The sequence below is a fragment of the Pseudopipra pipra genome, chromosome Z (genome assembly GCF_036250125.1).
Source record: "Pseudopipra pipra isolate bDixPip1 chromosome Z, bDixPip1.hap1, whole genome shotgun sequence".
Classification (NCBI taxonomy): domain Eukaryota; kingdom Metazoa; phylum Chordata; class Aves; order Passeriformes; family Pipridae; genus Pseudopipra; species Pseudopipra pipra.
In genome coordinates, this window is record NC_087581.1 from 43,699,509 (window position 1) to 43,725,748 (window position 26,240).

General features: G+C 40.2%; 1 protein-coding gene across 4 annotated transcripts in view; it reads left to right on the forward strand.

The window, feature by feature from the left end:
- Positions 1-26,240, forward strand: part of GRIN3A (glutamate ionotropic receptor NMDA type subunit 3A) — a 66,651-nt gene that overhangs the window by 24,381 nt on the left and 16,030 nt on the right. For all 4 annotated transcript variants that reach the window (XR_010426317.1, XR_010426318.1, XM_064640843.1 and 1 more), the window contains exons 2-5: positions 2,868-3,472; positions 9,101-10,148; positions 24,324-24,469; positions 25,625-25,740. Coding sequence is in view for 2 of the 4 variants with exons in the window: in XM_064640843.1 (XP_064496913.1) it covers positions 2,868-3,472; positions 9,101-10,148; positions 24,324-24,469; positions 25,625-25,740 (1,915 nt within the window). In the remaining 2 variants the exon portion in view is untranslated. The remainder of the gene's footprint in view (positions 1-2,867; positions 3,473-9,100; positions 10,149-24,323; positions 24,470-25,624; positions 25,741-26,240) is intronic.

The following is a 26,240-nucleotide window of genomic DNA, read 5'->3' on the forward strand; positions in this document are numbered from 1 at the left end:
AGTATTTTAATACAAGAAGAACTATGCTGTAGAGGAGCAGAAGCAGCCTTGCCTGTGTGAAACTGCACATATGCACTGGATTTAGCACGAAGACTTAGAGATCTCCAAAGATTTAAACCCACTTGATGAGATGAAGAGGCAGTGTTCACTCAACCTTATCCATACAGGATGCTCCTGGATACTCCTACTCCTCAAAATGTGCTGGGACCCAAACTGCCAGTTCAGGGTATGAGCTTGTTGGCATGTGCCAAAATCAGACCCAGGACAACCTAAGCAGTGAAATCGCTCAGGCTTGGATTTTGTTTCCTGTTACTGCAAACTTCTGTTGACTCATCAGCATGTGGTTGTTTTTCTGCATCCAGTAGATTTTTTTTGTTAATCCCTGAGCCTATAGCATAATATCTCTAGTGGTGTGCTTGGGAGCTGAGTGTTATGCTCATGAATATACTGAAGATGTTTGCTCCTCCTTGTATGGGTATGGTCAGGTTGTGTGCTATCATTTATGTATGTACAGTGTATGTTCTGTGTATACTGAATAAATCATTTCTTCTCTAACACTCAAATTAACTAAGGCTTGCAAAGTTTTGCTGATTGGAGGCAGATCATTACATTAAAAAAAATTTCATACTTCTACTTGAACAGAGAGGGAACAAAGAAAATCCTTTTTACTGCCATCTATTTGCAGTGAGAGACAAATTAGAGTTAATTTACCCCACTATCTCATAACCATCTCACAAAGAGAAAAAAGTTTGCTGTGGTTCAGTTTGCAGAGACTAGTTCATTCAAACCAGCTTGTCAAACCCATATGTTACGCACAGTGCTGTTCTTTTCCCCCTGAACTAATAATGTATTTAATTAGTAGGCAAAGTTTTGCAGCATACAACTCAGAGATTCTGCACAGGTTAGCTTCTTGTGTGTTCAGTAACTTGTCCTTAATCAAAGAGTCAGTCCTTTTGTGTCTTATTGGCAGTACGTGATATGCATCAATCGTGGACAGCAATCCATTTAATTAGCTTTTTCATGTGTCTGTGTTAAAAAAAGGACCACAGGTACCAAACCCAAGAGATAACAAAAAGAGCTGAGAATGTCTTCAACTAAAATATTCTCTTTATCAAGCTCTGAATTTAAACTGTCTGCCTGTAAAACAGATGATGAGTTCATGTAACTACAAATTAATACAATGGAATCTTGCTGCTTATAAATGGGGTTTGAGGGGTTTTTTTGTCATTTCACCCCATTTCTGTATCGGAGAGCCCAGGGTTTTATTTAGTAAAACTGATGTAATTGACCAATTACCATATTATTCCAAATTCAGAATGACATTTCTGAAATCCATACCAACTGAAGCCCATAATGAACAAAAAAATACTATTAAAACCAAAATGACAGCACTTTATATCAGCTTTTAAAAGGCTGTTCCCATGTATAATACATGCTAACTACTGGAGATGTAAGGGAAGGATGAACAGACCTTAAGTGTTTAGCAATATAATGGACAGAAAGGTAAAATCCAGGTACCTGTGTAGGATAAGATATAATTTGAGGAGTCACAACAAAGATCTCACAAACCAAAAGATGTACTGGAACAGGCATCACATTTTTTGAACAGTCTCATGGCTGGAATCAAATGTCAGTGTAAAGTAATATAAGTTTTTCAGGAAAGCTACAGTGAAGACTGTCAAGTTCTCAACTAAAACCAAAAGTTGAAACAGTATATAATGTTCTAGGTGAAATCCTCATAGAAAAATTTTGGGCGGGCAGAGAATTATTTCCTAGCAAAATTCCAGAAATTGCTTGGATCCTTTAACATTTTTCTTCGTTACTAAAATGGTAGATAAAATTTAACTTTATTTTTGGGACCAGGGAAGGGAGGTGAATGAGATTAAGGAAAAATAATGAATTAAATCATAAAAAGGAAGAAATATTCACCTCTGGTACATTTGGTAACTTGTCCTTCACCTAAGAATCCATCATGTCCTGTTTTGTTGGCAGTACATGATGTGCCTTGATCATAGACCGTGATCCATTTTGTTAGGTTACTCATATGTCAGTAGGGGCCTCTGGTGGTCTAGTGGTTAGAGTGCCTGACTCTCACTGCTGCGACCCGGGTTCGATTCCCGGCCCCCTGGGCAGGTGGAGCTCGTCAGCCTTGGTAGGCAATCCACCTAAGAGAAGGTCACTCTAAACAAACCTACATCCTGGGGACCTCACTGCCACTGTCCAAGCTTTGCTCGGCCCCGGCAGATGAACCTCAGGATTAAAGGGTGGGCTCAGTTCAGCGCACGCTGTGTCTCACCTAAAAAATCCACTGCGCAGGCTGGAAGGGTTAATGACCTTTCCCAAAATCTTCGCTCGCAAAGACTGGCCATATGTCGGTGTAAAAAAGCTCCCAACTACCTAAAAAAACCCACCCAAAAACATGTAACAAAAAGAACTGAAGGGGTTTCTTTCTTTTTATTATTGTTTACCAAAGAACTTTTCAGCATACACTTGAAAATGGTTTGGCACAAACTAGGGCTGAACCTAAGCAGTAAGGAAACACCTTCTCACACTCCTTCTAGGAGAGCAGGGAAATCTTTATTTGAGAATGCTAAGAAATCCAAAAAGGCAAACAGATAGAAAGAAATACAAATTCTTGGAAACAGGCTCGTTAGTGACTACTGAAGTTGAGTTAAACTCTAGCTGAGGAAGACCATCAATTGCAATCCAATTAAACTCAGTGGGTACACAGTTTCCTGTTTCTCACACAGTACTCTTGTTTGACAGGTGGTTACCTTGAACTAAAGGAGTGAATAAAAATTAATCAAACCCATTAACTTTTGTCCAGTATGTTTCTAATCAGTTGTCTTTCATATTTTTAACCATAGAATCCCCTTCACCTTCAGATGAGTTTAGAAAGTTCACTGAGTTCTGATGCTGACGTCACTTTCTCGATCCTTGCAATGAACAACTGGTATAACTTCAGCTTGATGCTGTGCCAGGAGGAGTGGAACGTCACAGATTTCCTCTTCCTCACACAACAGAGCTCCAAGTTCCACCTGGGATCCATTATAAACATCACAGCAAACCTCACTTCAACCAGCGACCTTCTGAACTACTTGCAGCTTTATCTGGAGAGCATCAAGGACACGACATCCACCATGGTGATGTTTGGATGCGATATGGAGAAAACACGGAGGATTTTTGAAATAACCACACAGTTTGGCGTGATGCCTCCAGAGCTTCATTGGATTATTGGGGATTCACAGAACGTGGAAGAGCTGAGGACAGAAGGTTTGCCCCTCGGTCTCATCGCCCACGGCAAGACAACACAGTCAGTCTTCGAGCACTACGTGCAGGACGCGATGGAGCTGGTAGCCAGAGCTGTAGCAGCAGCCACCATGATCCAGCCTGAACTAGCTCTTATTCCAAGTACAATGAATTGCATGGACACAGATGAGAGGAATATCACTTCAGGACAGTATCTGTCAAAGTAAGTTTTTCCTTCTTTTTTTTTTTTTTCTTTCAGTGTTTCCTCCTGCTTCTTTACTTCTAGTCAGGTAGTGAAACTTAAACTGAGCCACATTGGGAGAGTAAGCCAGTTGTAGAAGAAGACACTGGTTCACTGAAGTGGAAATCATGTGGTAAACATAGGCTAGGTTACAGACTGTGCTCTGAAACTTGTATTTATTTTTGTGCACATAAGAGGGAAAACTCCAGGCTAGTGTCAAATCCTCTGACATTCTGAGGTTCCTGAAAGTACACAAAAGACAGAATATTTGCACTATGAAAGCAATCAGACAGTATAGAGATGTGTAGCCCTTGTTGGTATGCTTCCATGGAAAAGAGATAAAAAAGATGGACCTTGATCACCCCAGCAGCTGCTGCTTCTGGCAAGAGCACTTAATACTATAAAGTGCTCTCTCTGCTGCATGTCAATATATTGAAGCTATTCCCAAAACTGTTTTGGGGTTCACATCTTGAAATATTCTGGTTTTTTGAGAGGAAAACATGAATGAGTCTTTCTGAAAACAAACAAAAAGGTCTTGGCTAACTGTTTGAATTCATCACGTAATTTACATCCAGTGAGTGTTGCATGTTTTCCCCCCAAAACATGATTTTCAACCAATAGGTTTTGTTGGAGTTAGGGTAAAAATTCTTGAGGCTTTTTTTATGCAGCTTTTTTTTGAAAAACTTAACTTTTTATCAGGTATGTCTGCACAATAATGCATTAACAGCACTGCTCAAAACACAACCATTTGAGACTTCAACAGTTCTTTAGTCACCACTCATCCATAACTTAGGGGTCAAAAGCTTCCTGCTTCCCAAGAGTGAAAAAAGGCTTGGGAGTAAACATTGGACTGACTTGCAATATTCCAGGTGACTTGTGATATTAGTTTTGTCTCATTATTCTGGATATTTTAACTAGATTATGCCTGAAAAGTAAAACTCAGAAAGAGGCTTCTTAAAGTAAGAAGGGGACAGCAGTTTTTTGAATAGCTTTTTGAGAGTTAAGGAAGGGATAAAGAAAAAGGAAAGCAAAATTAAACCACTTTATAAATGAAAAGTAATCCATCATCATTGCTGTGTACAGAGAACTATTAACTCTTTCATGAACAGTGACTGCTGTACCTTTTGGTATATTTTGGGAGACAATATGCAATTTCATATCTGTGAAATTTTTTGTCCCTTCATATTGGTAAGGGTACTGTGGAAATGAAAGAAAGAATCATACCCTTTTTTTTCCCTAGACATTTGCTTTTGAACCCTATTAAAGGCAAAATAACAGGTTAGATAAAACACCGCAGCTGTTTTTATGGCATACAAGTGAGACAGACACCTGATGGCCAGAACTGATGTATTTGTGTCAGCAGCACAACTATTAACTCTGAGTGGTACCATTAAATTCCCAGGTGTGACGCACTGATAAGTAGCTTCACTGTCACCAGCCCTATCCATTGCACCAGAACTTTTAGGCAGGTGGTTTGTGTCTCCAAAAGTGAAACTTCTGTCTAGTGCTTAATTGAGTGTTCATCAAAGTGGGCGTTTTTGTGTCTAGATGAACCCCTCTGTCTTGATATTTAGCCTTGGAGCTGCGGTGGGTGGGGATGGAGAAGGGGGATGGAGAAGGCACCGTGCACAGACCTTCACCTCCCCTCCCTGCAGAGCGTGGATGAACAGCAGCCCCACACTCTGGCACAGCCCGAGCTCTCGCTGCCAACACTGATCTCATACTTTGGCTGTGCAGACATTTAAATGCACCCAGGAGCAGAATAATGATCCAGTACATGGCAAGGTGTGCTTGTATCTGTGTGGATATGGATGTAGATGCACAACCCCTTGAAGATTATACTGTTGAAAGTCACCATTCATCATTCCTCTTACAATGAGATTAATCCCCTGATCCATTTTTGCCTGCTCATGGAGCATCCTTGTTGGTGGAACAAGGCATTAAAATTTCAAAACCTTATATTGTCTTATAGCTTTCATTAGTCTTACAGCTTTAACCCTGTTTCTTGGGTAATTTCATCAACCTGCTATTTCACATATCCATAAAATCCTGGAATGGTTTGGGTTGAAAGGGACCTTAAACATCACCTCACTCTACCCACCCTGCCATGGACAGGAACACCTACTATAGTGATCAGCCTGTTCAAAGCCCCATATAACCTGGCCTTGAACACTGCCAGGGGTGGGGCATCACAGCTTCTCTGGGTAACCTGTGCCACTGCCTCACCACCCTCAGAGCCAAGAATTTCTTCCTTATTACCATCTAACCCTGCCCTCCATCGGTTTGAAGCCATTCCTCCTTGTCCTATCACTTCTTGGCCTTGTAAAAAGTCTACTTTCAGCTCTCTTGAGCCCTTCTAGGTACTGGAAGGGTGCTACAAGGTCTCCCCAGAACCTTCTGTTTTCACTTGCCAATCCTAGTTCTTGTCTCAAGTAAGCTTCCCAAGAAAGATGTGGAATGACTGAGCCACCAAGCTTGAAAGAAAATACAATAATTTCAATAAATCATTCTTACATGTAGAACAGAGATGCTCCTGCTGAAGAGTAGTAGTACTGCCAAAGATCTAAGGAGCAGCTCTTACAACAAAGCACGTGATAAACAAGTAAAGCTAAAATGAGCAAATGAGACACTTCGGTCTCATTGTTCAAACTGAATTGACTCTAGTTAAGCTTTGATGCAGTTATCACAGACTGTCAGCTTACATATATCGACATAGCATCAAGGAAACTCATTCAGCATGCAGACTCAAGGACCTGGCCCTTCACCTTCTGAAATTTGTACAGGCTGTATTTCCATACAAACTTGTCAGTAGCCCTACTGAAACAGGACTTCTCAGATATTCCCAGTGTCTGTGCAATACCCAGCACTTGTAATTCCCAGAGATTCACATTAGAGATTTCTAACTTAAGTGGCGTAGTCAGATCCTCTTATCTGTTTCCTAAAGTTAATGAGGAAGGGAGGTTTTACATGGCGTCCCTGGCATGGATTTCACTGGTGCTCCACACAGTGCATGCAAATGCTCAGCAGCCACAGCTGCTTGCGTTTAAAACAAAGTGTTGTTAAAATGTTTCTCCCATGTGGTTACCATCACTTATTTTGATCCATGTCCTGACACTATGAAAAATATAAAACATGCAAATCAGCTGCAAAAGTAAGCCACTAGTGAAGTCACACATTTAAATGCTACTAAATCTCTCAGATACCTGCTCCTAACATGACCCCAGGACAGGTACAGAGGGCTTGTTTTGCCCTCCTGGGCACACTTATTTCTACCATGAAAGTCAGAGAACACAGTGCATGAATTCCACTGTTCTCATTCTACCATCAGAAAATGAATCCAATGCATTATTCCATAGCTTCAATTACTCCCAAAGCACCTGGTCTGCACACCACTAATATCCAGGGTGTGCAGTATTAGCAACATGGGGCCAAATTTCATCAGAACTTCGCAAGCATATTCCACCTGAGGAATTGCCTCCTGCAGTTTTGGCATTTTGTGAACTGCTAACAGTATTTACACACAATTCTTAGAAAAAAAGTTTCATACAGGCTCATCTGCACACACAGAATGATTTTACTGTTATTGTCAGAGTGATGGCTTCAGCATATACCCCCAGCAAGGCTTGTAAAGAAGTTGCACAATTTTTAGAGACTGGGAGAGATAAAAATAAGAGAGTTAAAACCCAAACAAGTTTATGGGCACATAAACATTTCTTTAGTGCTTAAGACTGCCTTCTCCTATAAACTTTGTCTTGATAGTGCTTACATATGCAAACATGAAAGTTCACCATCAGACAGAAAGGAAAGATAAGAGGAAACGGCTGGGCAAACAGGGACAGACACCACTGATGAATGAAGTTATAGTATCGTTTAGTTGACACTACACTAAAGCGTAAAGGATTTAAAATATGAGAACGACATCTATAATTTATAAATATTTATATTTATATATATAAATAATTTTAGGCATAATTTCCAGGCCCAGACTAACACATGTACAGATCAATTACTTTTGAGATTAGTGTCTCTATCCTCTTTCTCCAAACTCCCCCTACTCTAAAGAGACTGCATAAGAAGAACAATGAACTGTCTCAGAGAAGACTGTCACACACACAATCACACTCAAAACTAAAATACTTACTTTCATAAATTTCCATTTGCAGAGGGCAGACATTTATATGACCTTGAGAGTTTTAACTCCTGAAACCCCATCAAAAATCATGAAAAGTCATTAAAACAAAGGGTAGAGCCTGGGCAGAAGGATGCGTGCACACGCAGTTGCAATCGATTTATCCTTTTCAAATAAATTTAAGGGGTTTTTTATCCTCTGTAATTATTGATAAACAATTAACACTAATTAAAAGTTTATGCCTTTCTTATTGAGGCTGTAATGACAGCTATAGCCTTTATACTTCTTTCAACATTTACTTTCACCCAATTCTCGGGACTAATGTGAGGTGTTATATTCTGCTGCAACAGTTAAATAGTCTGTCTTCTGAATGCCTTTTACTGAAAAAGAATGCACATCTTACCTTACAGCATATAAACAGCCATCTAACTCAGTTGTTTTTAATGGAATCACCATACTGACTTACACAGCCCCTGCAAAATGTGTAGCAGCTTTCCTATTAAGAGCACACAGTTCAACTGGTCATGGTGTTCGCGCTAAAAAGGATTTTCCGCTTCTAACACCTAATTACTGATGGGTTCCCTGCTCCTTTATCCATGTCATTTTAGCCTCTTTGATAATGACTTATGAGAAGCTGAACTCAACATACAAGGAAGAAAAACTACTAGCAAACGTTGGCTTCCAATACAAATATTAAACTTTATTGTGAATATCTGGAATAGTAGCAGCTCAGCATTCTCAATGCAGTGAAAAACTGACACACTTCATGAAATCTGTTAATGTGACAGCATGGCACTTTTAATAACATTACTTTTGCACTTTTTTACAAAACTACTTTTTCTATTTTTTTTCATAATAATTAAAACTGACTGTCCTAGAGCAACCATCTTTCATTTTCTTCCCTTACTTTATTCTGAAGTGGCTAACAGTGATTTACCAATGCCAGATTTGCATTTTTGAATCCCCATTGGTTCACTTGAGAGTGTTTGAAAGCTGTTGACAGCACTTCAGTAGCCCCTCTTATGCAAGCTAGATCTTACTGAGATTATACCATTTTTTTTGGAAGGACATTTCATACATAATTTCCACTCTTCCATTTTCGTATATATTTTTATCTAGGAAACTGACAACAGATCTGGTGAGTTCAGCTTAGAACTAACCTGTGCTTCATCAATTTATGAGGCAATGGTAACTGAAAATATTATTGTCCTCATTCTCATTTTTTCCAGTAAATAAAGAAGATATCTGTCCTGAGAAGTTTTCATTTACATTAGATGTGTAGGGGAGCATCCCCATGTAGTTTAGTTGTAATTTATGGAATCTAAACTGCATGGGAGCATCCCCATGTAGTTTAGATTCATTGTGCCATAGGAAGGCTAGTAATGATCCAGGTGTTCAGCAACATATCCAACTATTCTCTGGAACATGAATTCATGGTTCAGCTGTCTGCTTCTGATTACTCTGCCTTCTCCCTCCAACAGGTTTTTAGCCAACACAACTTTCGATGGTCTCAGTGGTCACATTAAGGTGAAGGGCTCCTCCATTGTCAGCTCAGAAAACAACTTCTTCATCTGGAATCTGCAGCACGACCCTGTCGGGAACCCAATGTGGACACGTCTGGGGAGCTGGCAAGAGGGAAAGATAATCATGGACTATGGAATATGGCCAGAACAGACACAGAGACATAAAAGTCACATGCAGCACCCCACCCGGCTACACCTCAGAGTGGTGACTCTGATTGAGCACCCATTTGTCTTCACAAGGGATGTCGATGATGAAGGTCTTTGCCCAGCAGGACAGCTGTGCCTGGACCCCTTGACCAACAACTCAGGTGTGCTGGATAACCTGTTTGAAACCCTCCAAGGGGGGAATGACACCATTCCCATTGAGCTGAAGAAGTGCTGCTATGGCTACTGCATTGACCTGCTGGAGAAGCTGGCTGAGGATATGAATTTCGATTTTGACTTGTACATTGTTGGGGATGGAAAATATGGAGCTTGGAAGAATGGCCACTGGACGGGGCTGGTGGGAGACCTTCTGGCTGGCACAGCTCACATGGCAGTGACATCATTTAGCATCAACACTGCTCGCAGCCAAGTGATTGACTTCACCAGCCCTTTCTTTTCAACCAGCTTGGGCATCCTGGTGAGGACCAAGGACACAGCAGCTCCTATTGGAGCCTTTATGTGGCCACTGCACTGGACTATGTGGCTGGGTATATTTGTAGCGCTTCACATCACAGCTGTATTCCTCACCTTATACGAATGGAAAAGCCCTTTTGGAATGACCCCTAGGGGAAGGAATAGGAACAAAGTCTTCTCCTTCTCCTCTGCCCTGAATGTCTGCTACTCGATCCTGTTTGGAAGAACAGCTGCCATCAAACCCCCGAAGTGCTGGACTGGAAGGTTTTTAATGAATCTCTGGGCTATTTTCTGCCTTTTTTGTTTGTCCACATACACAGCCAACCTGGCTGCTGTCATGGTAGGAGAGAAGATATATGAAGAGCTTTCTGGAATACATGACCCAAAGGTAAAGCATGTCTGTTGCTATTAACTCAGCCTTTTCTTCTTTCCACTCAAAATTCATTGCTCCATAATTTATGGTTTCAGCAAGAGAGGGCTTTTAAACACCTACAAAAGTGGAGGGGAAGGATTTCAAAGATTGAAGGTGAGGGGGAAGGTGAAATATTTTGGTATTGCCCACTGCAGAGAAGAAATTTGGCTTTGACATGCGGATTAGGGGTTTGAGTTCAGATCCAAGACTCTTCGACAGTAGTTGTTTTGATCAGTTGGATAATTCAGTTCATCATGACAGTTAATCAAACAAAACAACTGGACAGCTCAAAGACAAAACCATTGATGTTCTCTAGGTAGGATTTTGCAAGTATTTCACTGGTCATGATGCTGCTGGCAAAGGCATTACTGGCAAAACTCCCCATGAATGCTAAATGAAATGTAACAGAACTGAAATATTTTGAAAAATCCTGCCTTATGCATCAAAACAGTGGAATTCACTTTACAAGTAGTCAGGAATTTGATTTGCAGTTTGTTTCTGCTGGAGAGCAGTCATGGGAGGAGATGAATAATGTTGTAGACAACCCCTCTGCAAAGTGCTCAGACTTCCTAGTACTGCCTCCACCTGCTCTCTCCCCCTTTCCAAGGGGTCTTCAGTTGGTCTTTAAGTCCAGTCATTTTATAAGACTATTCTTATTTAATTTGGCACTAAGTAGTGATCATGAAAAGATGTGGCAGAATGGTTTGCAGAGAGAATAGATGGCTGCAGGTGACACAAGAGCATCCTCTTCACCTGACAATCACTCTAAGAGACAGGGTGGCAACAGGAAATTTCCCTTCTTCATCTGGCACCTTCTGCAGTCATGGTGGGATTGTATTATCCACAGTTTTATACTCATGACCTGACTACTGGTACAGAAAACATTCACCATAGTGACTGAATCAATATAATGCTGTGCCACTGTAAAAAGCAATTTTCATAACTCAAGAACTGGACATATATTTTGATTTTGTAAACTGTGTAAATAAATGTTACATATGTCCCTTCAGGCAGCAAAGGCCAAGCTCCATCTGTTACATTATTAAAACTTTGCATTCAGACTAATGATCATACAGTTTTGACTTTGTCTGACTCACTTCCTTCAATGTTAACTAGATTGTTTCTACCAAAAATATTTTAAACCAAGAACAATAGTTTTTGTGGTTGGCCTGAGGCAGTCTAAAATTGATTTATGTCTTAAAGCAAATTGCTTCTATTAATCTGCCCTTCCCCTCCCAGAACAAAATACCATGAATATTACATGAATATCTTTATCAATGTAAGGCACAAAAGTCCAGGAATCAATGTACATGTTTTATTCAAAGCATTCTGAACAAGCAAATGAGAGTTTTCAGCTGAATTTCCCCATCATCAGGCATATCTCTGTTGCACTGTTGTGTGAACCATAATGTTAGCTTGAAAATGAGGTTAGTCCTCTACTGTTTGCATGACCATCTCCTCATCCATCAAATCAAACTGCATCAGATTGCATCCAATTTTTCAGCATTATTATTGTGACCACATGTGGCGTTTGTAAAACAGATATTGGGAAATTTCTGCGATTGCATGAAAATCAAATTATTCTAAAGCTGTGCTGCAAAACTTGGCTGTTGAGTTACAAAACTGAGCACAGAGTGTTGAAGTATGTCAGGGGCTGCAAAGACAAGTCTTGGTCCAGAATAAGAACACCAACAACTCGTGGTTAGTAACGTCAGTGATTCCAATAAATCAGTGGGATTACTGGCCTTTCCTAGACAAGCTCTCCTCTGCTTCATGGACCAGATCTAAGCTTCTGAGCCGTTACCAGTTCCCATTGTTGGAATAAGACAAAATATTTTAAGGAAAAAAAGATTGCCTGCCATTATATGAGCTACAAAATAGTTTCATATATTTCATTCATGCATTTGCCTCCACAGTCTTAGTCCAAAAGAGTAGTTATAATAGAAAATGCACTGGTGTAACCTTTGCTTGCACAAAGCCTGACCTGTGCCTATTCAGAGTTCTAAGAGTTAAAGCTTAGGTTTGGGAAATGTTTGGGGCACAACAGTCACGGATGTACAAGCACCACATTTTAGTTACTTAAAGCATTTCATATGTGATTAAAAGATTTTATGTTTGGGATTTTCTTCCCAAATCTGCTTACCTCTTTTTAGGAGACTCATTTCAAAAAGAAGGCAACAGGAGGCAGAAATAATCTTTTTAATTTAAGTATACTTCCAAACATATACTTCTAAACCTTCTGCTGCTGCTCTCAGTGTGCATGTGCCCTTTGTACTGTGCTTTTGAAATGTACTTGAAAAACAAAACCCAAAATAGAGGAGCAACCTTCTTGAGGTGATATAAGACATGTAATTTCTTCAGGCTGTCAGCCATAAATGGCAAATCTCATCTGAGGTAGAAAATAGTCAGGAAGGACAGAATTAGAGCTCAGTTGGACCTTTAAATGCACTAATGATGCAGAAGAGAATATAGAATTATCATCGAGCTCCTGAAAGGAGGAGCAGCCAGTGAGGCCAGACAAACCAGAGCAGATGGCAAGCAGTGAGAAGAAAGAGAATTAAGTTCCTGGAATGTGTCTTGAATTTGGGGAACTTGGTATGTATTTTCTGCGTAAGGATCTTAACAAGGGTACGTCACTAAAGCCAAATGCCTGCAGAATCCACCAAAGCTGGCTGCCCCCTTTATTTGGTCACATTCCAGGTGACCTTTTACAGTAAGAGCCGATGAATTGCAGAGATATTGAAGCAATGTCCTGCCACATTAAAATCTAATTCTTTTAAGAGAGTGGGCAATTTTTTGCCCCCTTCCCCACCACCCCACCCCCATTTTCTAACTGTAGGTGTTTTAAACATCATCTCTCACCAGTGGAAACTGGCAGACACAACTTTTGTGTTCACTGGAACATGTTCAGCCTGCTTTGAGGGCAAGAGGATAGTTACAGGATGAACATGCTGGCTACCCAGATGGAAGTTGCATCCATGTCCTGATCCTCTCTTAATAAGCTCCCTGCAGTACGTGGCAAAGAAGTTTAAAAGCTCTTCTGCAGATAGAGGAGATAGAGAAAAAACATTGTGTTTGGATCACTACATTTGCTTTTATCCCTTCTTGCATCTGAATCGCGGAGGCTTATTTCAATTTTTCTTCTAATGTCACATCTTTAAATGCACAGAAAAAATTACAGTATTTGCCTTTGTCAGAGTGCCTGGCAGACCAGGTACATTGTTGTATGAGTTGATTCTTTACAAGGTCAGATATTCAGCCTACAGGCATGACCAGCATCCTGCCTTAGGGCTGGTCTTATGATAGAATCACAGAATGGTTTGAGTTGGAAGGGGACCTTAAGGATCATCTTGTTCATCCCCCCTACCATAGGCAGAGACACCTTCCACTAGACCAGGTAAGTTTGTAGAAATAAAACTACTTACTCTGCCAAACAACTCATGAAAAGTAATACCGCAAGATCTCCCCAGGGAGTGTTTTTTTCCAGTGGCAAGAGGGCTTGAAACAGGGACTTTGCTTTCAGGTTTTTCATACAAGAGCACATCCTGGAGATGCACTGAGAAGTCCTGAGCACATTGAGGAGTTCACATTATCTGAGGCAAAACAGTTGTGGAAGTCCAGAGAACAAAATAAACGTTTCAAACATGCCAACATGAAAACAGCAGAAGCTGAGGAGCTGGACAGATTTTCCATAAGTGGTCCAGTGCCTGGCCTTTCTTTCTGTTAAAACTGTTATTCTTTCAACAATTTAGTGACTTTTTCAGGTTCTATCCAAGCATTTTGACTTTTGTGACAGTGTCGCTTTTCTTTCCCATCTGCAGTATACACTTGAGTAGCCTACCTGTTAATTTACTGCGGTTATATTTTTACTTCTCTTGATCACTTTACCTTCAAAACACTCCTTGACAATGGCAAAGTTCTTTTCCACATTGTATTTTGAGATAAAAATATCAAACCTTTTGAGACTGATTTGACAAAAGAAGGGCTACTCATGTGGATCCCATCATCAGCAATTTCACTGCAATATCCCTCCTAACTTTATGTGCCTGCAGTGAAGACATTATGTATGATTTACTCAGTCTACTGTGCTTTCACAGTTAGATGGGACAGGTGGGCACTTGGAGCTGCTGTTAAGGGACTTACTTCAGGGCAAGAAGATCACCTAAACCGTTCCCTGGAGTTGCCTACTTCTCTCTGACATGCATGGTGGTGTGCCAGCATGGCCAGCACTGATGTCACACAAAAAACTTATGTGCCTCAAAGAATACAATGCAGACACCTACAGTCACTCTGACAAATCCCATCCAGCAAGTTCTTTCAACAGCCCTGGTGTGCTTTGGGATTAATCCTCAGAAATCACTGCTCTTCTCCCAGTCCAGTGTCTGAACACTTGCTCTTATGAGCTGTCCATCTTTTTATTACAAAACCAAGCACTTTGAATGATCCAGGCAAGGTACTTCTGACATTTTGTTACTCAGGGATTATGTATGATCACACAGATTTTTGATTCTAGATACAAAACACAAAACATGAGGATGCAAGCTCTTATTTCTTATTTATGAAATTCTCAGTTAATTTAGAGGACTTGTGGCCAATTGTTGTATCAGTTGAATACTTTTGTTACTTGTATGAGAACTGTCCATAAATACAACTGACAAGTAGCTACAGATGAGCTTTAGCAACATCAAACCACAGAAAGAGAAAGATCCATTCACTATATATGCCTTTTTCATCATTAGAGGCGCGATTCAAATATTCCTGCTTTTAATTATATTTTCTCTCAAGTTCATCAAGCTTGAGAGTGAGGCCATGACTGTTGTGTGTTTATTGACAAAATTTCTTCCTCAGAAAAGGAATTTTTGTAAGAACTACACTAAAGGAAATTACTGCCAGGGTCTCACTGCAAAAACCTAAGATGAATCATTATAAGGGGCCCCACTTGCACTACTGTGTATTAAATAGATAATGAAATATCATTTATTTAAATATGCAGTAAATGCATTAAATTGTATAGCAAAAAAACAAGCTACAAACTCAGTGAAGTTCACAAAAATCTTATTGCTGCCATGCGGTTTATTACTTGCAGAGGACTGCAGGGTTCTTTTCTTTTTACAGTTAAAAGAAGAATCTATAGAGCATGTATTTCTGTGCAGGAAGTCCCTGGGCACAGGAAGGTCATGATTCACAACATCACACCGTGCTAATTAAGACATGGTACTTTTCTGAGTATTAATGAGTCAGTGAAGGATTTGAACCTGAGGACTTAAGTGTCACAGAGACCAAAGTGAAAAAGTCTCAGATAAAGGTGAAATCAAGCATCAAACTCCAGTCAGAACAAAGAATTGTAGAGCCATCTCATACAGGAATGAAAGACATCTACAATTTATGGAGGTGAAATCATTGCTTCATTGGCTTCCCCATGCAATTTATTGGGAACATTAGACTTGTTAACTTCCTCATCACCTCATTAAAGATTTCTTGTAAAGATACAGCTTTGGATTCTCAGAATCTGTCCAGTTCAGATTTGTATCATTCAGATACCTAGTTTATCAGACAATGCACTGCAGTGTTCTACAGATCAAATTTCCATTCCCATTTTATGTCTTCTTGCCAACAATTATCTTCTTAGTATCTTTGCATATTAACCTCTGCTGCTCCAGGTCTTCACTTCCACACGATGCCTTGTACTGTCACCGAGTGCCTTGGCCACTTCTCAGCTCACCATTCTGTTTGACCCAAAGAGTTTAGGGGTAGGTGTGGAAGAGAAGAAGTCCTGCTGTCTTCACTTCATGTGATGCAGGTTGTAAAAGTTGTTCTTCAGCACAGGAGTTATTGTGGCTTAGCATTTTTCCATTTGTATTGATGTCAATTTCTCACTCTCAACCTGCATATACCTATATGTCATAAAATTTTTTTAAAGAAGGAAAGTGATCCCACCACCAGAAATAGTTACTGTTATATAAGTGGTGCTCATACCCATGCTAGAAATAATAAAAAGTGGAGAAATATGAGAAGTTACTGAAGTAACTGGCAAAGAGGAGCAGAGAATGGTAAAGATGCATAAGGCTGATCTTATCACCTGGCAGGTGGAAGATCATCATACTGCTGACTTAGCAGCACTGAGGATATTTCTTATTGTTCACAAAAGTCACAAACATTGTGATCTACAGAGACCAGAATACTATTCTGGCTCACCTTCCTAGAGACAGAAGTCCTCAGTCAGCTCCCACCCTAATCCCTTTGGTTTCAGGGCTGACAAGGGTCCAAGCCCTGTATAAAAAAAAATAATTATTTTCATTGAGTGCATTAAGATTTGACAGAACATCAGGTAAAGTCAAATACTGATGTCTGTATTTCACTGTGCAAGAGGTCAAGGCATCCAAATGTGCCCATGATTTTTCTTTTACACTTCATGCTTAACACATTTCTCACTGTTCCAAACTGATTCCAAGAAGGAAAAAACCCTTTTTGTTCCAATGTTGGATCTGTCAGTAACAAAGGACTCTTTCTGATTTACCTTCATTTGAGGCTCTTGAACCAAAAGGCAATAACAAATAACATATTTAAGAAATCAGGTCTGCACAGATGGACAGTTCCATCTACAGTGGGAAACTTCTTTGTCCTAGTAACTAATTTACAACACAAACCCATTCTTTGTTCCTTTACTGGAAACCACAGGGCACTAGTCTTGCATCACCTGTTTAGGCAGAGGATTATTTTCAGCCCTGGTATACAGGGGACAACTGCCATATGGCCAGGGGGTAGGAGAACTGACCTTAAACCAGCAACAGCTGGAGCGGAAGAAATTTGCGAGAAAATGGATTTTAAAGATGATTGGTTTTAAGGTGAGGAGACTACCTACAGTTCAAGCTGCTGCCACATTAGGTTTCCCCCTCCAGCCCTCAGTGGCTTGTAGAGATCTGTGGTACCTTTTCGTCCACAGACCCAAGACTTAGGACAGAGGGACAAGAGGGATTCTTTATCCAGAAATATCCCATATCTCTGTGGTAGCTTGAAAATATTTTTCAGCCAAGCAGCTCTTCTTCTCTTGCTTCTAATTTGAAAAGGATTTCACTTACCTGAAAGCAGCATTAGCCCTCTTTTATGGGTAGCAAGCGGAAGAACTTGTTCAAAGAAGTGATTCTACTGGGAACATTTTTACAGCTGCTTTGTGCTGGTGAAGTAGATTTGGAAACAGTGATCTATTGCCTTTTGGGAATTACATCCATTTTTTTCCCTCAGTCTACCCATTTTTTCTACAATAATTTACTCTTACTATCTTACAGTTCTCAGCTCTCCTGGAAAAAATCACAGCTTTCTCTGTCCAGAAAACTCTTAAAATGCTATTAAGAAACAGAGATAAACACACCTGCAAGTTCATATTCACCAGAGTGCTGTTTTATGGAGCTTCTTGAACTGCCCAGCAACTCAATCATCAGGGCAACCCTCAGAAATTACCCACAGATCTGAGTGCCCGGTCTCATTCCTGAGCTTTTGCAGCACACAGAGGAGCAGAACAGATCTTGCAATTAATTATTAGCACTCACACAGGCACCATCAATACAAAGGCTTTATACTTTTAAACAGAGACTTAAGTCACAGTTTCTTCTCATGTAGTCTCCTCTTGCAACGAGGAGAATAAACTGTCAGCACTGGACTGTGCAGTGTTTTCCAGATTAAAACTGCTCATTAACTTCAGTGCAGCGGTCAGGATTTTATCAGCTAATGAACCTGGCTAATTTGGATTCAAAGTGATAGAATTTTAAGAAAATCTCACATTATCCTGGCAAGTCAAGAATCAGCTGCACTGACACTTTTTGCAGCAGAGAAGCAGAAGTGTTCTTTCAAATGTACTCTGCAAACACCCTCTCCTGGAGGCCCTGGGAACATCTCCGCTTCCAAAGCTTGAACACGTGGGACGTTTTTTGGTGAAAAACCTCAACTTCCAGAAGTTGAGCTGTGATTTTCCTCTGCTAAAATCTGAAATTCATGTTCTTCACTGTGAATAATTTTTTTCTTTCATCTCCCTCTGCACCCCATAAATATTCACTAGTTAGTTTTCAATAACTCTTGCAGATAAGTAGGGAAAGCCCATGAACAGAGTTTTACATAGTTCTGTTGTTTTGTGTGGGTTTTTTTTTTAGTTGTTTTATTCATTTTCCCCTGAAACCTTGCTTAGCACTACCAATTGCATTTATTTTATCAGTGGACCATGAGAAGTCTACTAGCAGCTGGAAGACCACCTCAACGTATAGGTTACATAAGGCAAAGTAAAATGAAGCCAAAAACAGAAGTCTCAGTGTAAAACAGCAGTGTCTCTAAAAGCATGTCAGTTCTTCACTTAATGCTACCCTTTTCCAGTGATTAGCAATTGAAACTGAGCAGATTTTCAAGATTGTGCAGCCATTCCCTGGCAGAGATTGTGCTGGCATGAACACCAATTGTGCTGATATACCAGGTGTCCAGTGAACACTGCACTTGGTGTCACACCAGGTAACCAGCACTGTCATGGTGGTGGGTTACTGAAACCTTTTGCACAACAATTTTTCCTCAGAATTTGTTGTAAGAGTTAGGAAAGTGTTTTTAGCCATGTTCCTTATTTCTATATCCAATTAAAATTGGAGAGCAATATTGTAGGTGGTGGTAAAAGCTGAATTCACAATAACTCTACAACTGTCACTGCAGGGTACAGTCACAGGCACCGCACCCAGCTGCATACTGGATTGCCTTTTCCTCATTTCTCTCAAAAAATAGTTCATGGAATTGAATTTGGGAGAGGCTTACTGAATGAGTGATGAAATACTTCTAATGATTTGAGATAACGATTAGAAATGGTGTTCCTAAAGCATTTTTCTTCCAGTCGTATACTGAAATGCACAGAATAGTTCTGATTCAGTGCACCCCATCAAACAAGTGCTGGGAAAGCATTTCCTACATTTCAATTACATCATCATTTATAGAAAATAGACATAATTTCCCTTCCCAACAGTTGTTCTGTTTATATCTTCCTTGTCTCCTCACAGCTCCTAGCAAACTCAAACTCCATAAGATCAGAAGGCAATATTGTATTGCCTACTTGTCTGGAGCTGAGACTATGTATTTATATTCTGAACACCTGGAGTTCTTACACACTGAAAAATCCATGATTTTTTACAACCAAGTGTGATGTAAACCTCAGAATGTTAGTAAAAATAATGACAAGGGCATCAAGATGGGGAATGGGCTTTGAGGCAAATCTTCTAGCTTTGCAGAACTGAAAAGTCATACAGAAGCCAGAACCTCCTAGAAAGCCCTCAAAACCCCACAGCCCAACAGCTTTGAATGTGTCAAGGTTAACTGCTGGCAGCATCTCATACATTTTCTGTTTTAAATCCCAACTTGCATAGGATATTTCTAGGCCTGTTTCCTTTCAAGTTGGAGTCTAGGTGTTCTCAGCCTAGCTGGTGGTGCTCAATGAAGTGGCACTGTATTACATAAAATGGAACATGTCAAGTAATGCAAACTCCCTGTCATTCAGGATTGTATTTTCTTCTTTCTGCTCCTGTGGTTTTATCACATTGATGTTTATCAGATTGGTATTTTCATGCATAATTGGCACCCCAAGCCATAAATGTATGCAGATGCCCAGTTCTTCTCAACATCTTTCCAAATAAAACAAGCTCTCTACTTCCCACTCAGCAGATGTTTTAACAGGAGACAGAAACCAAGAAAATCTAGAAGTAAGGGGCCAAGCCAAGGAATCTGGTAGCTGCAGTGTTTGCTTTCAGCAGTAAGCAGCACAAACATCATTAGTCTGGTCACACCATTGTATACAAGGTACAGAAGACTTTCAGAAGTCCCAGAGCTTTTCCTGGCACTGTCAGAGAAGCTGGATGCTTCTCTGAGTTTCCTTAAACACTATATGTGTTTTAGCCTCCCTGTCTCATTGCTCAAGTGACCCAACAACCATTTCATTTCCTCAGTGCTTGGCAGGATTTGCATTACCACTGCTGTGAGGGCTGTCATGACCATTTAACTCAGATCTAAATGGAGGTCATCATATATATTGCATGAATGGCTTTAGATGGTTTTAAAAATTTGGCATGTACCTAAGTAGTATGGCCATTCATGGTATACACCAGTGCTTCAGGTATAAAACTCAGTTCCCTCATACGAGAGCCATGATCTCCAGTATTTGAGATGCAAAAATTATACTGTCAGCTGCTGGAGTTCTCATCTTCTTTAGGAGGACCACTAACCAGCAACACTAAATAGCCTTTTAACCTCTTTTAACTTTTAATAGATAAAATATCAAAATCTATTAATAGCTAATAACTTTTAACATTGTTTTTTAACTACTTCATTGATACATTCATGTATTTGCTGTTACACTGCCCAGATCATTGGCATTCCTATGCTCAGCCCTCTTGGTAGCTCAGCCAGCATAGTTTGCAGTTGCCTGTGGTGCTGTGGTGGCCTTGCTGGATAACATTCAAAGGGCTGGTTACTTGCTAAACACTAATGGATCTTCAAAAAGGAGATCTAGGAAAAATCTTCTCACCATAAGGATTGCCAGGCACTGGAAAAGGCTGCCCAGGAAAGTGGTAGAGTCACCATCCCTGAAGGGATTTAAGAGATATGTAGTTGTGACACTGTGACACAGTTCAGTGATGGATTCAGCAGTGCTGGGTTAGCACTTGGGCTCAATGATCTTAAGGGTCTTTTTTCAACCAAAATGATTCTGTGATTCAATTATCTGTCAGTTAAAAAAACTTAAATACCTTTATTTAGGCTATTGCTTTTTTGCAATATCTGTACTTATAAGTTTCTTCACATCTTGTTCAATGAATTGTCAAGCCAGAACTGTACTGTTGCCTCAAAGCCTCTCCTCAGGTTGAAACAAACCTTGTTCTTGCCATTTCTTGCAGCCATAGATGTGTGATTTTGGAGGGACTTTGTAAAGCTGTCTAAGCTGAGTGCCAAGAAAACTCATGTCAGGAAATGGATGTGCACCTATTACATTCATTTATTTTTAATTGTACTTTAATCACCAGCAAATCTCCAGGTACTCTATGGATAAAAAAAGTGTCAACAGTTTCTAGTGCCCTTTACCTGCTTTGTGATGTTTATTTAGCTTTGAGACTGACTGAGCTTTGAATGAAAAAACAGTATATACACAGAATTATAGTCTCCATATAGTAGAAATTCCTATAATTTCAACAGCTATTTTTCCTCAATAAGATAGCCGTTATACTTGCTATTACTGATTAAAAAATACAGTAATTGTCTCCCTTAAACAGCCAGTTTAAAAAAAAATGTATAGAATCCATTCTTGATTCTTCAAATTTTGATTCTTCAACTGCTGATTTTTCAGAGTTCATGATTTCTCTGTAGCCCTAGGCATGAGGATTCCATTATTGGTTTATAGAAAACAGAAAGACTCTTTAATACAGGACTTTTAAAATATAAGAAACACGAAAGAAACAGAGCATGAGAAACAGAAAAGATTAAAAAAAAGATATAATTAATAAGGCAAGACTCACAGGAAGACTGACATTTACCTAACCTGTCGAAACACAGATATTTGTGGTTTCCAGCTTTTCACATAATCTTCTCTGGAGAGAACTACAGAAAGTAAGAAAGCAGCAGTGACAACCGATTAATCTTATTTCCATCCTGAAGATTTTATCTTGAAGCAAGTAACCTTTAGCATTCTTAGCAGATCAGCAGTAAGTGCTTTTGGCAGCATTTTGCATTGTCAATCCACTGTTATCACTTAGCTGCAAGCAAACCTTTTCCTCGTGTGTATAAGCAGCAACAAGTAGAAAACAGTCCTGAAAGACTTAGAGGATTAAAACACTATTAACATTTATTCCTTGTAAAAGGAGTCAAGGTTCATCAAATATAAAGTTGCAGACACATAATGATGCTTTAGAAAAAGTGGAGATTACCAGAAGCAGGTCGGCATTGGATGCAAGGGATCACTGCATGACCCCCTTACACAGACTTTCCAAGACTTCCAACCAGACATATGGTATTGCTAGAGACAAGATATTAAACCAGATGGACTTTTGATCTAATCCACATTCCAGTTTTATCCTTGTTTGTGGTGAAATTTGACAATGTGCACAACACAAAGCAAACTGTGGGCAGTTCCCAGTACGGGATTTGGGACAGAAAACTGCATGGAGGTGCAGTTCACTGTCTTTGTACTAGCCTTCCCCATAGAGTTTTAAATATTTAGCTAGATGTAGATGCTGCTGACAGTCTGAGTGAGATGCTTTCCAGTGAAGTCAGACTTTATCTGTAGCTCAGATGTTGCACTGCAATTGGCATCACTATGTGGGCCACAAACATCACAACAAACACCTAACTGGACTTGAACAATGGTTCAGTGTTGAGTCTTGATGAGGTTTTCACTCTCTTCACTGAAACTGCCAAGAAATAAAACCTAAAAAAATTAGTACTGACTATGGTGATGAGCTTCTTGGGACATAGAGTGCATTAGCCCACTCCAAGCTCATTCTTTAAGCAGGTCATCTTCACTGTCTGAAGGTTTGTGTTGACAGCATTGTGCTGGAAGTCTCCGTGATGTATTGTCACAGCCCAGCTTCTGTTATTTATGTCTCCTGGCACTTGAATGCTGCTCCCACACTCCCAAGCAAGAACATTTACCTCTACACCCACAGTCCTTCTGGCACAGCATCCCTATGGCCAGCTCTGGATAGAGACACACCCTGCCTCTCTTGTCCATAGTCATGTAGTCTGGAACAACTCAAATGCCCACAGACTTGCATTTAGCTGCAGATCTCATTCCCAGGTCACAGCACAAGGACCAGATCAGCTGAGCACAATGTGGAGACCACCCGCCCACTTTCCAGGTAATACCAGAAATACAGTATGTCCATAGCTTCCAGGACATCAAAATGCCATCCAAAAGACCTTTCTCTGTTCCTTTTCAGACTAAACTAGGTGATTGTGAGTTTACATCCTACCTGTGTTATCCTTAAAAAAGCTAGGAACACTCATTTATCCATGGGGTCATTGAAGAGAAGAGTGGGGATGGTCTTTTTATGGCTTTGTGTGTTCCCCTACGCTGTTCTACAAAGATGATAGTGCAGAAACAAGATGGACTGCAAGAAAAGACCTCTTTGCTTGGTCTTTGCAAAGCAGAGCATGGCCATGGTGAGATCACCTTTGCAAGCTGCTGTGAAGACCACAAGCTTCCTGGGAAGCAAATAGAGCATGACTATTTCAGCCTTTCCTTAGCCTTATATGGCTTCCTGTGCTCTGAAAGTTTGACCTTTTAGAGGCTGGTACATTGCTGAAGACTTTCCAATTAATGTGTCTTGGCAGCACTTGGCCAGCTCAAGGAAGTGATTGGTATAGTGGAGGGAACTGCCTGACACCTCCACTGCAGCTTGAAAATTTCCCCAGGAGTCCCTGAACTCTCCAAAGACAAACAGGGCACTTCAGAAAGATAGGTCTGTGAAACTTGAACTAGACTATTTGGGCCTTAAATACAAAGGGTGGAGCCAGTTGTGAAAAGGACAGGACACAAAACTGCAAAAACTGTCTGTATGTTTATAGCCTGCTCCAGGCTAGACTGTATAGAGGAGAATTCTTCCTCCTCCTCACTGGCAGGGGCAACCTTTTGGTGTACACAACATTCAGTCCTTAGTTTGTCTGTGAAGAATGGCAGCAAAAACTGTGATAAGGTATATAATATAGACTTCTAGAAATGAACTGAGGGTGCTACCCTTCTGCAGAAGGCAAAATTTCTTCCTTAAGGAGTCAGTAAAAGACATTTTGCTGAAATAAATTCAGACTGTGTGTCTTTCGCTGCCTACGAAGAGCCCCAGAAAGTGGATTGTATCCAACAATGAGGCTTCTCATAACACTTCCTGAAACGTCACCAGTTTTAAAGACAATAATCCCAGTGTTGGTTTGGGTGTTCAGGGCATGTCATGGGAGATGTTTTTAACATTTGAAGAAGATCCTGAGAGTTTAGTCACCTGGTGAGTCTTTTTCAAGTTTTTCTGGGGTTTGGAAAGAGGACCAGAGGCAGGCCTGTGAATGCTGAAAATTTCTGACAAACATGTATAAGACCAAGACTCCAGATGTGACGAAGGCAAGTATCTCTGCTAATCTCTTCTGACTTCGTCTCCTCAGCTCCACCACCCATCCCAAGGGTTTCGGTTCGGGACTGTACGGGAGAGCAGCGCAGAGGATTATGTGAGGCAGAGCTTCCCAGAGATGCACGAGTACATGCGGCGCTACAACGTCCCTGCCACCACAGACGGAGTGGCTTACCTGAAGTGAGCTTCTGCATGCAGCAGCACATCTGGTCTCTTGGCCAGTGAGGTGGCACGGCAGTGAGATGGTGATGGGTTTCCTGCTTGCCATGTCACTTATCCCACAAAACATCACAGCCCAAGCAAAAGCTGCCGATGAGGTTCCTCAGCATGGTGGGAGGAAAGAAGGTTCTCAGAGAGGAATCTTAATTTGTCATTAAGATGAATAAAAGAAGCATTAGGCTGCTAAAAACTAATAAACACCAAGTCTTCTTGGCTTAGGGAATTATGAGACATTTGTGCTTGACAGTCTGGGGTCACACAACTTATCCAGGAAACGGAATAGCCGATAATAAGCCTGAAATAATTGATTTGTCTTATTCATAGAAGTTGCCTAATAGATAGCCTGAGAATTTTCCATCAGAAGTTGTTTCCCAGACCTATTCTAATGATAATTAAGATATATGGCAGTTCTTTGAGTTACGCTGGAATCAATCCATTGAAATCAATGAAGTAATCACATCGGGAGAACACCCAGATTTTTAAGGGGACAGGAATCAAGGGTGCAGTCCTTGGATCAGATGAGAATAGGCACTGCAACTGTTCTTCTGTATCATAATTTTATGCAAGCATGCTGTTCAGAAGTGATTATATTAGTAAAATTCAATCCTCCATGTTCATGGAGACTGAACATAGAGAAAAGCTGAATCAGGTGAAGGAAATAATTTACCTCATATTCAAGGAGAAAGGGGCAGGAATACCTTGGAGTAAGTTATCCTTTTGTATTTTTGGTGTAATACCTGTAGCTTTAACACAAATCAAGACAGAAGTAGTATTTTAGCAATTTCTGATCTTTTCCAAAAAAGCTTTGTGCTACCTTTCAACTGAGTTGAAGTGCAACGGGTTGTAATTTTTCCATCTTTCGCAGTAGTATTTTTGGGGAGTAAAGTAAGTCCTAAACTGTCTGTACTGCTTTAAATGCACAAAGATTGCATTTCATGCACAATTCCCTTCTTCAAAATATAAATCAGTTTTCATTTTAAGTCCAGATGTGCAAAAGACTGCCCTGGTCTCTGTTTTCATATAGGGATCTTGCAGAGAATTGCATAGATAAATGTTCAGTGAGCATCACTGAGTCTTAGACTGTGAGATGGTTCTGACTTTTAACATTGAATACAGGCATGATCCAGAGAAACTCGATGCCTTCATCATGGATAAAGCACTCCTAGATTATGAAGTATCAATAGATGCTGACTGCAAGCTTCTAACTGTGGGAAAACCCTTTGCCATTGAAGGTAATAGTTTTATAACATACTGCTCTGTTTCTCACATGTCGCATTTGTTGTTTTGTGATGTGGCATTCTCAGTGAAAGTATGTGGGGGAAACTGTGAGAGGATTATGGTAAAACCCTCAGTGAATAAGCAGAATGAAAGCTTCAGTCCTTTTTTTTATGGTTGTTGAGCTTTTAGATCTCTTATACCATTTGTTTCAAAGCCAGGTTGGACGGAGTTTTGAGCAGCCTGGTCTAGTGGAAGGGGTTCCTGCCCATGGAAGGATTTGTATGTGAGCAGCTGCATGTTTCATCATGCACCTGCAACCTGATAAATCTTCCCTTTCAGAAAGGTCAGCTCTACTGAAGGAAACCAAAAGCTTCCACAACTTTGAATCAAGTAAATCAGATTTCAATATAGAAAAAAAAAAAAAACACAAATAACCCCCAAATTGTATGATTTTGCATGACTGGACTTCACATCATCCAATTACAAAAGAAGTATGCAGAAAATGTGATATTCA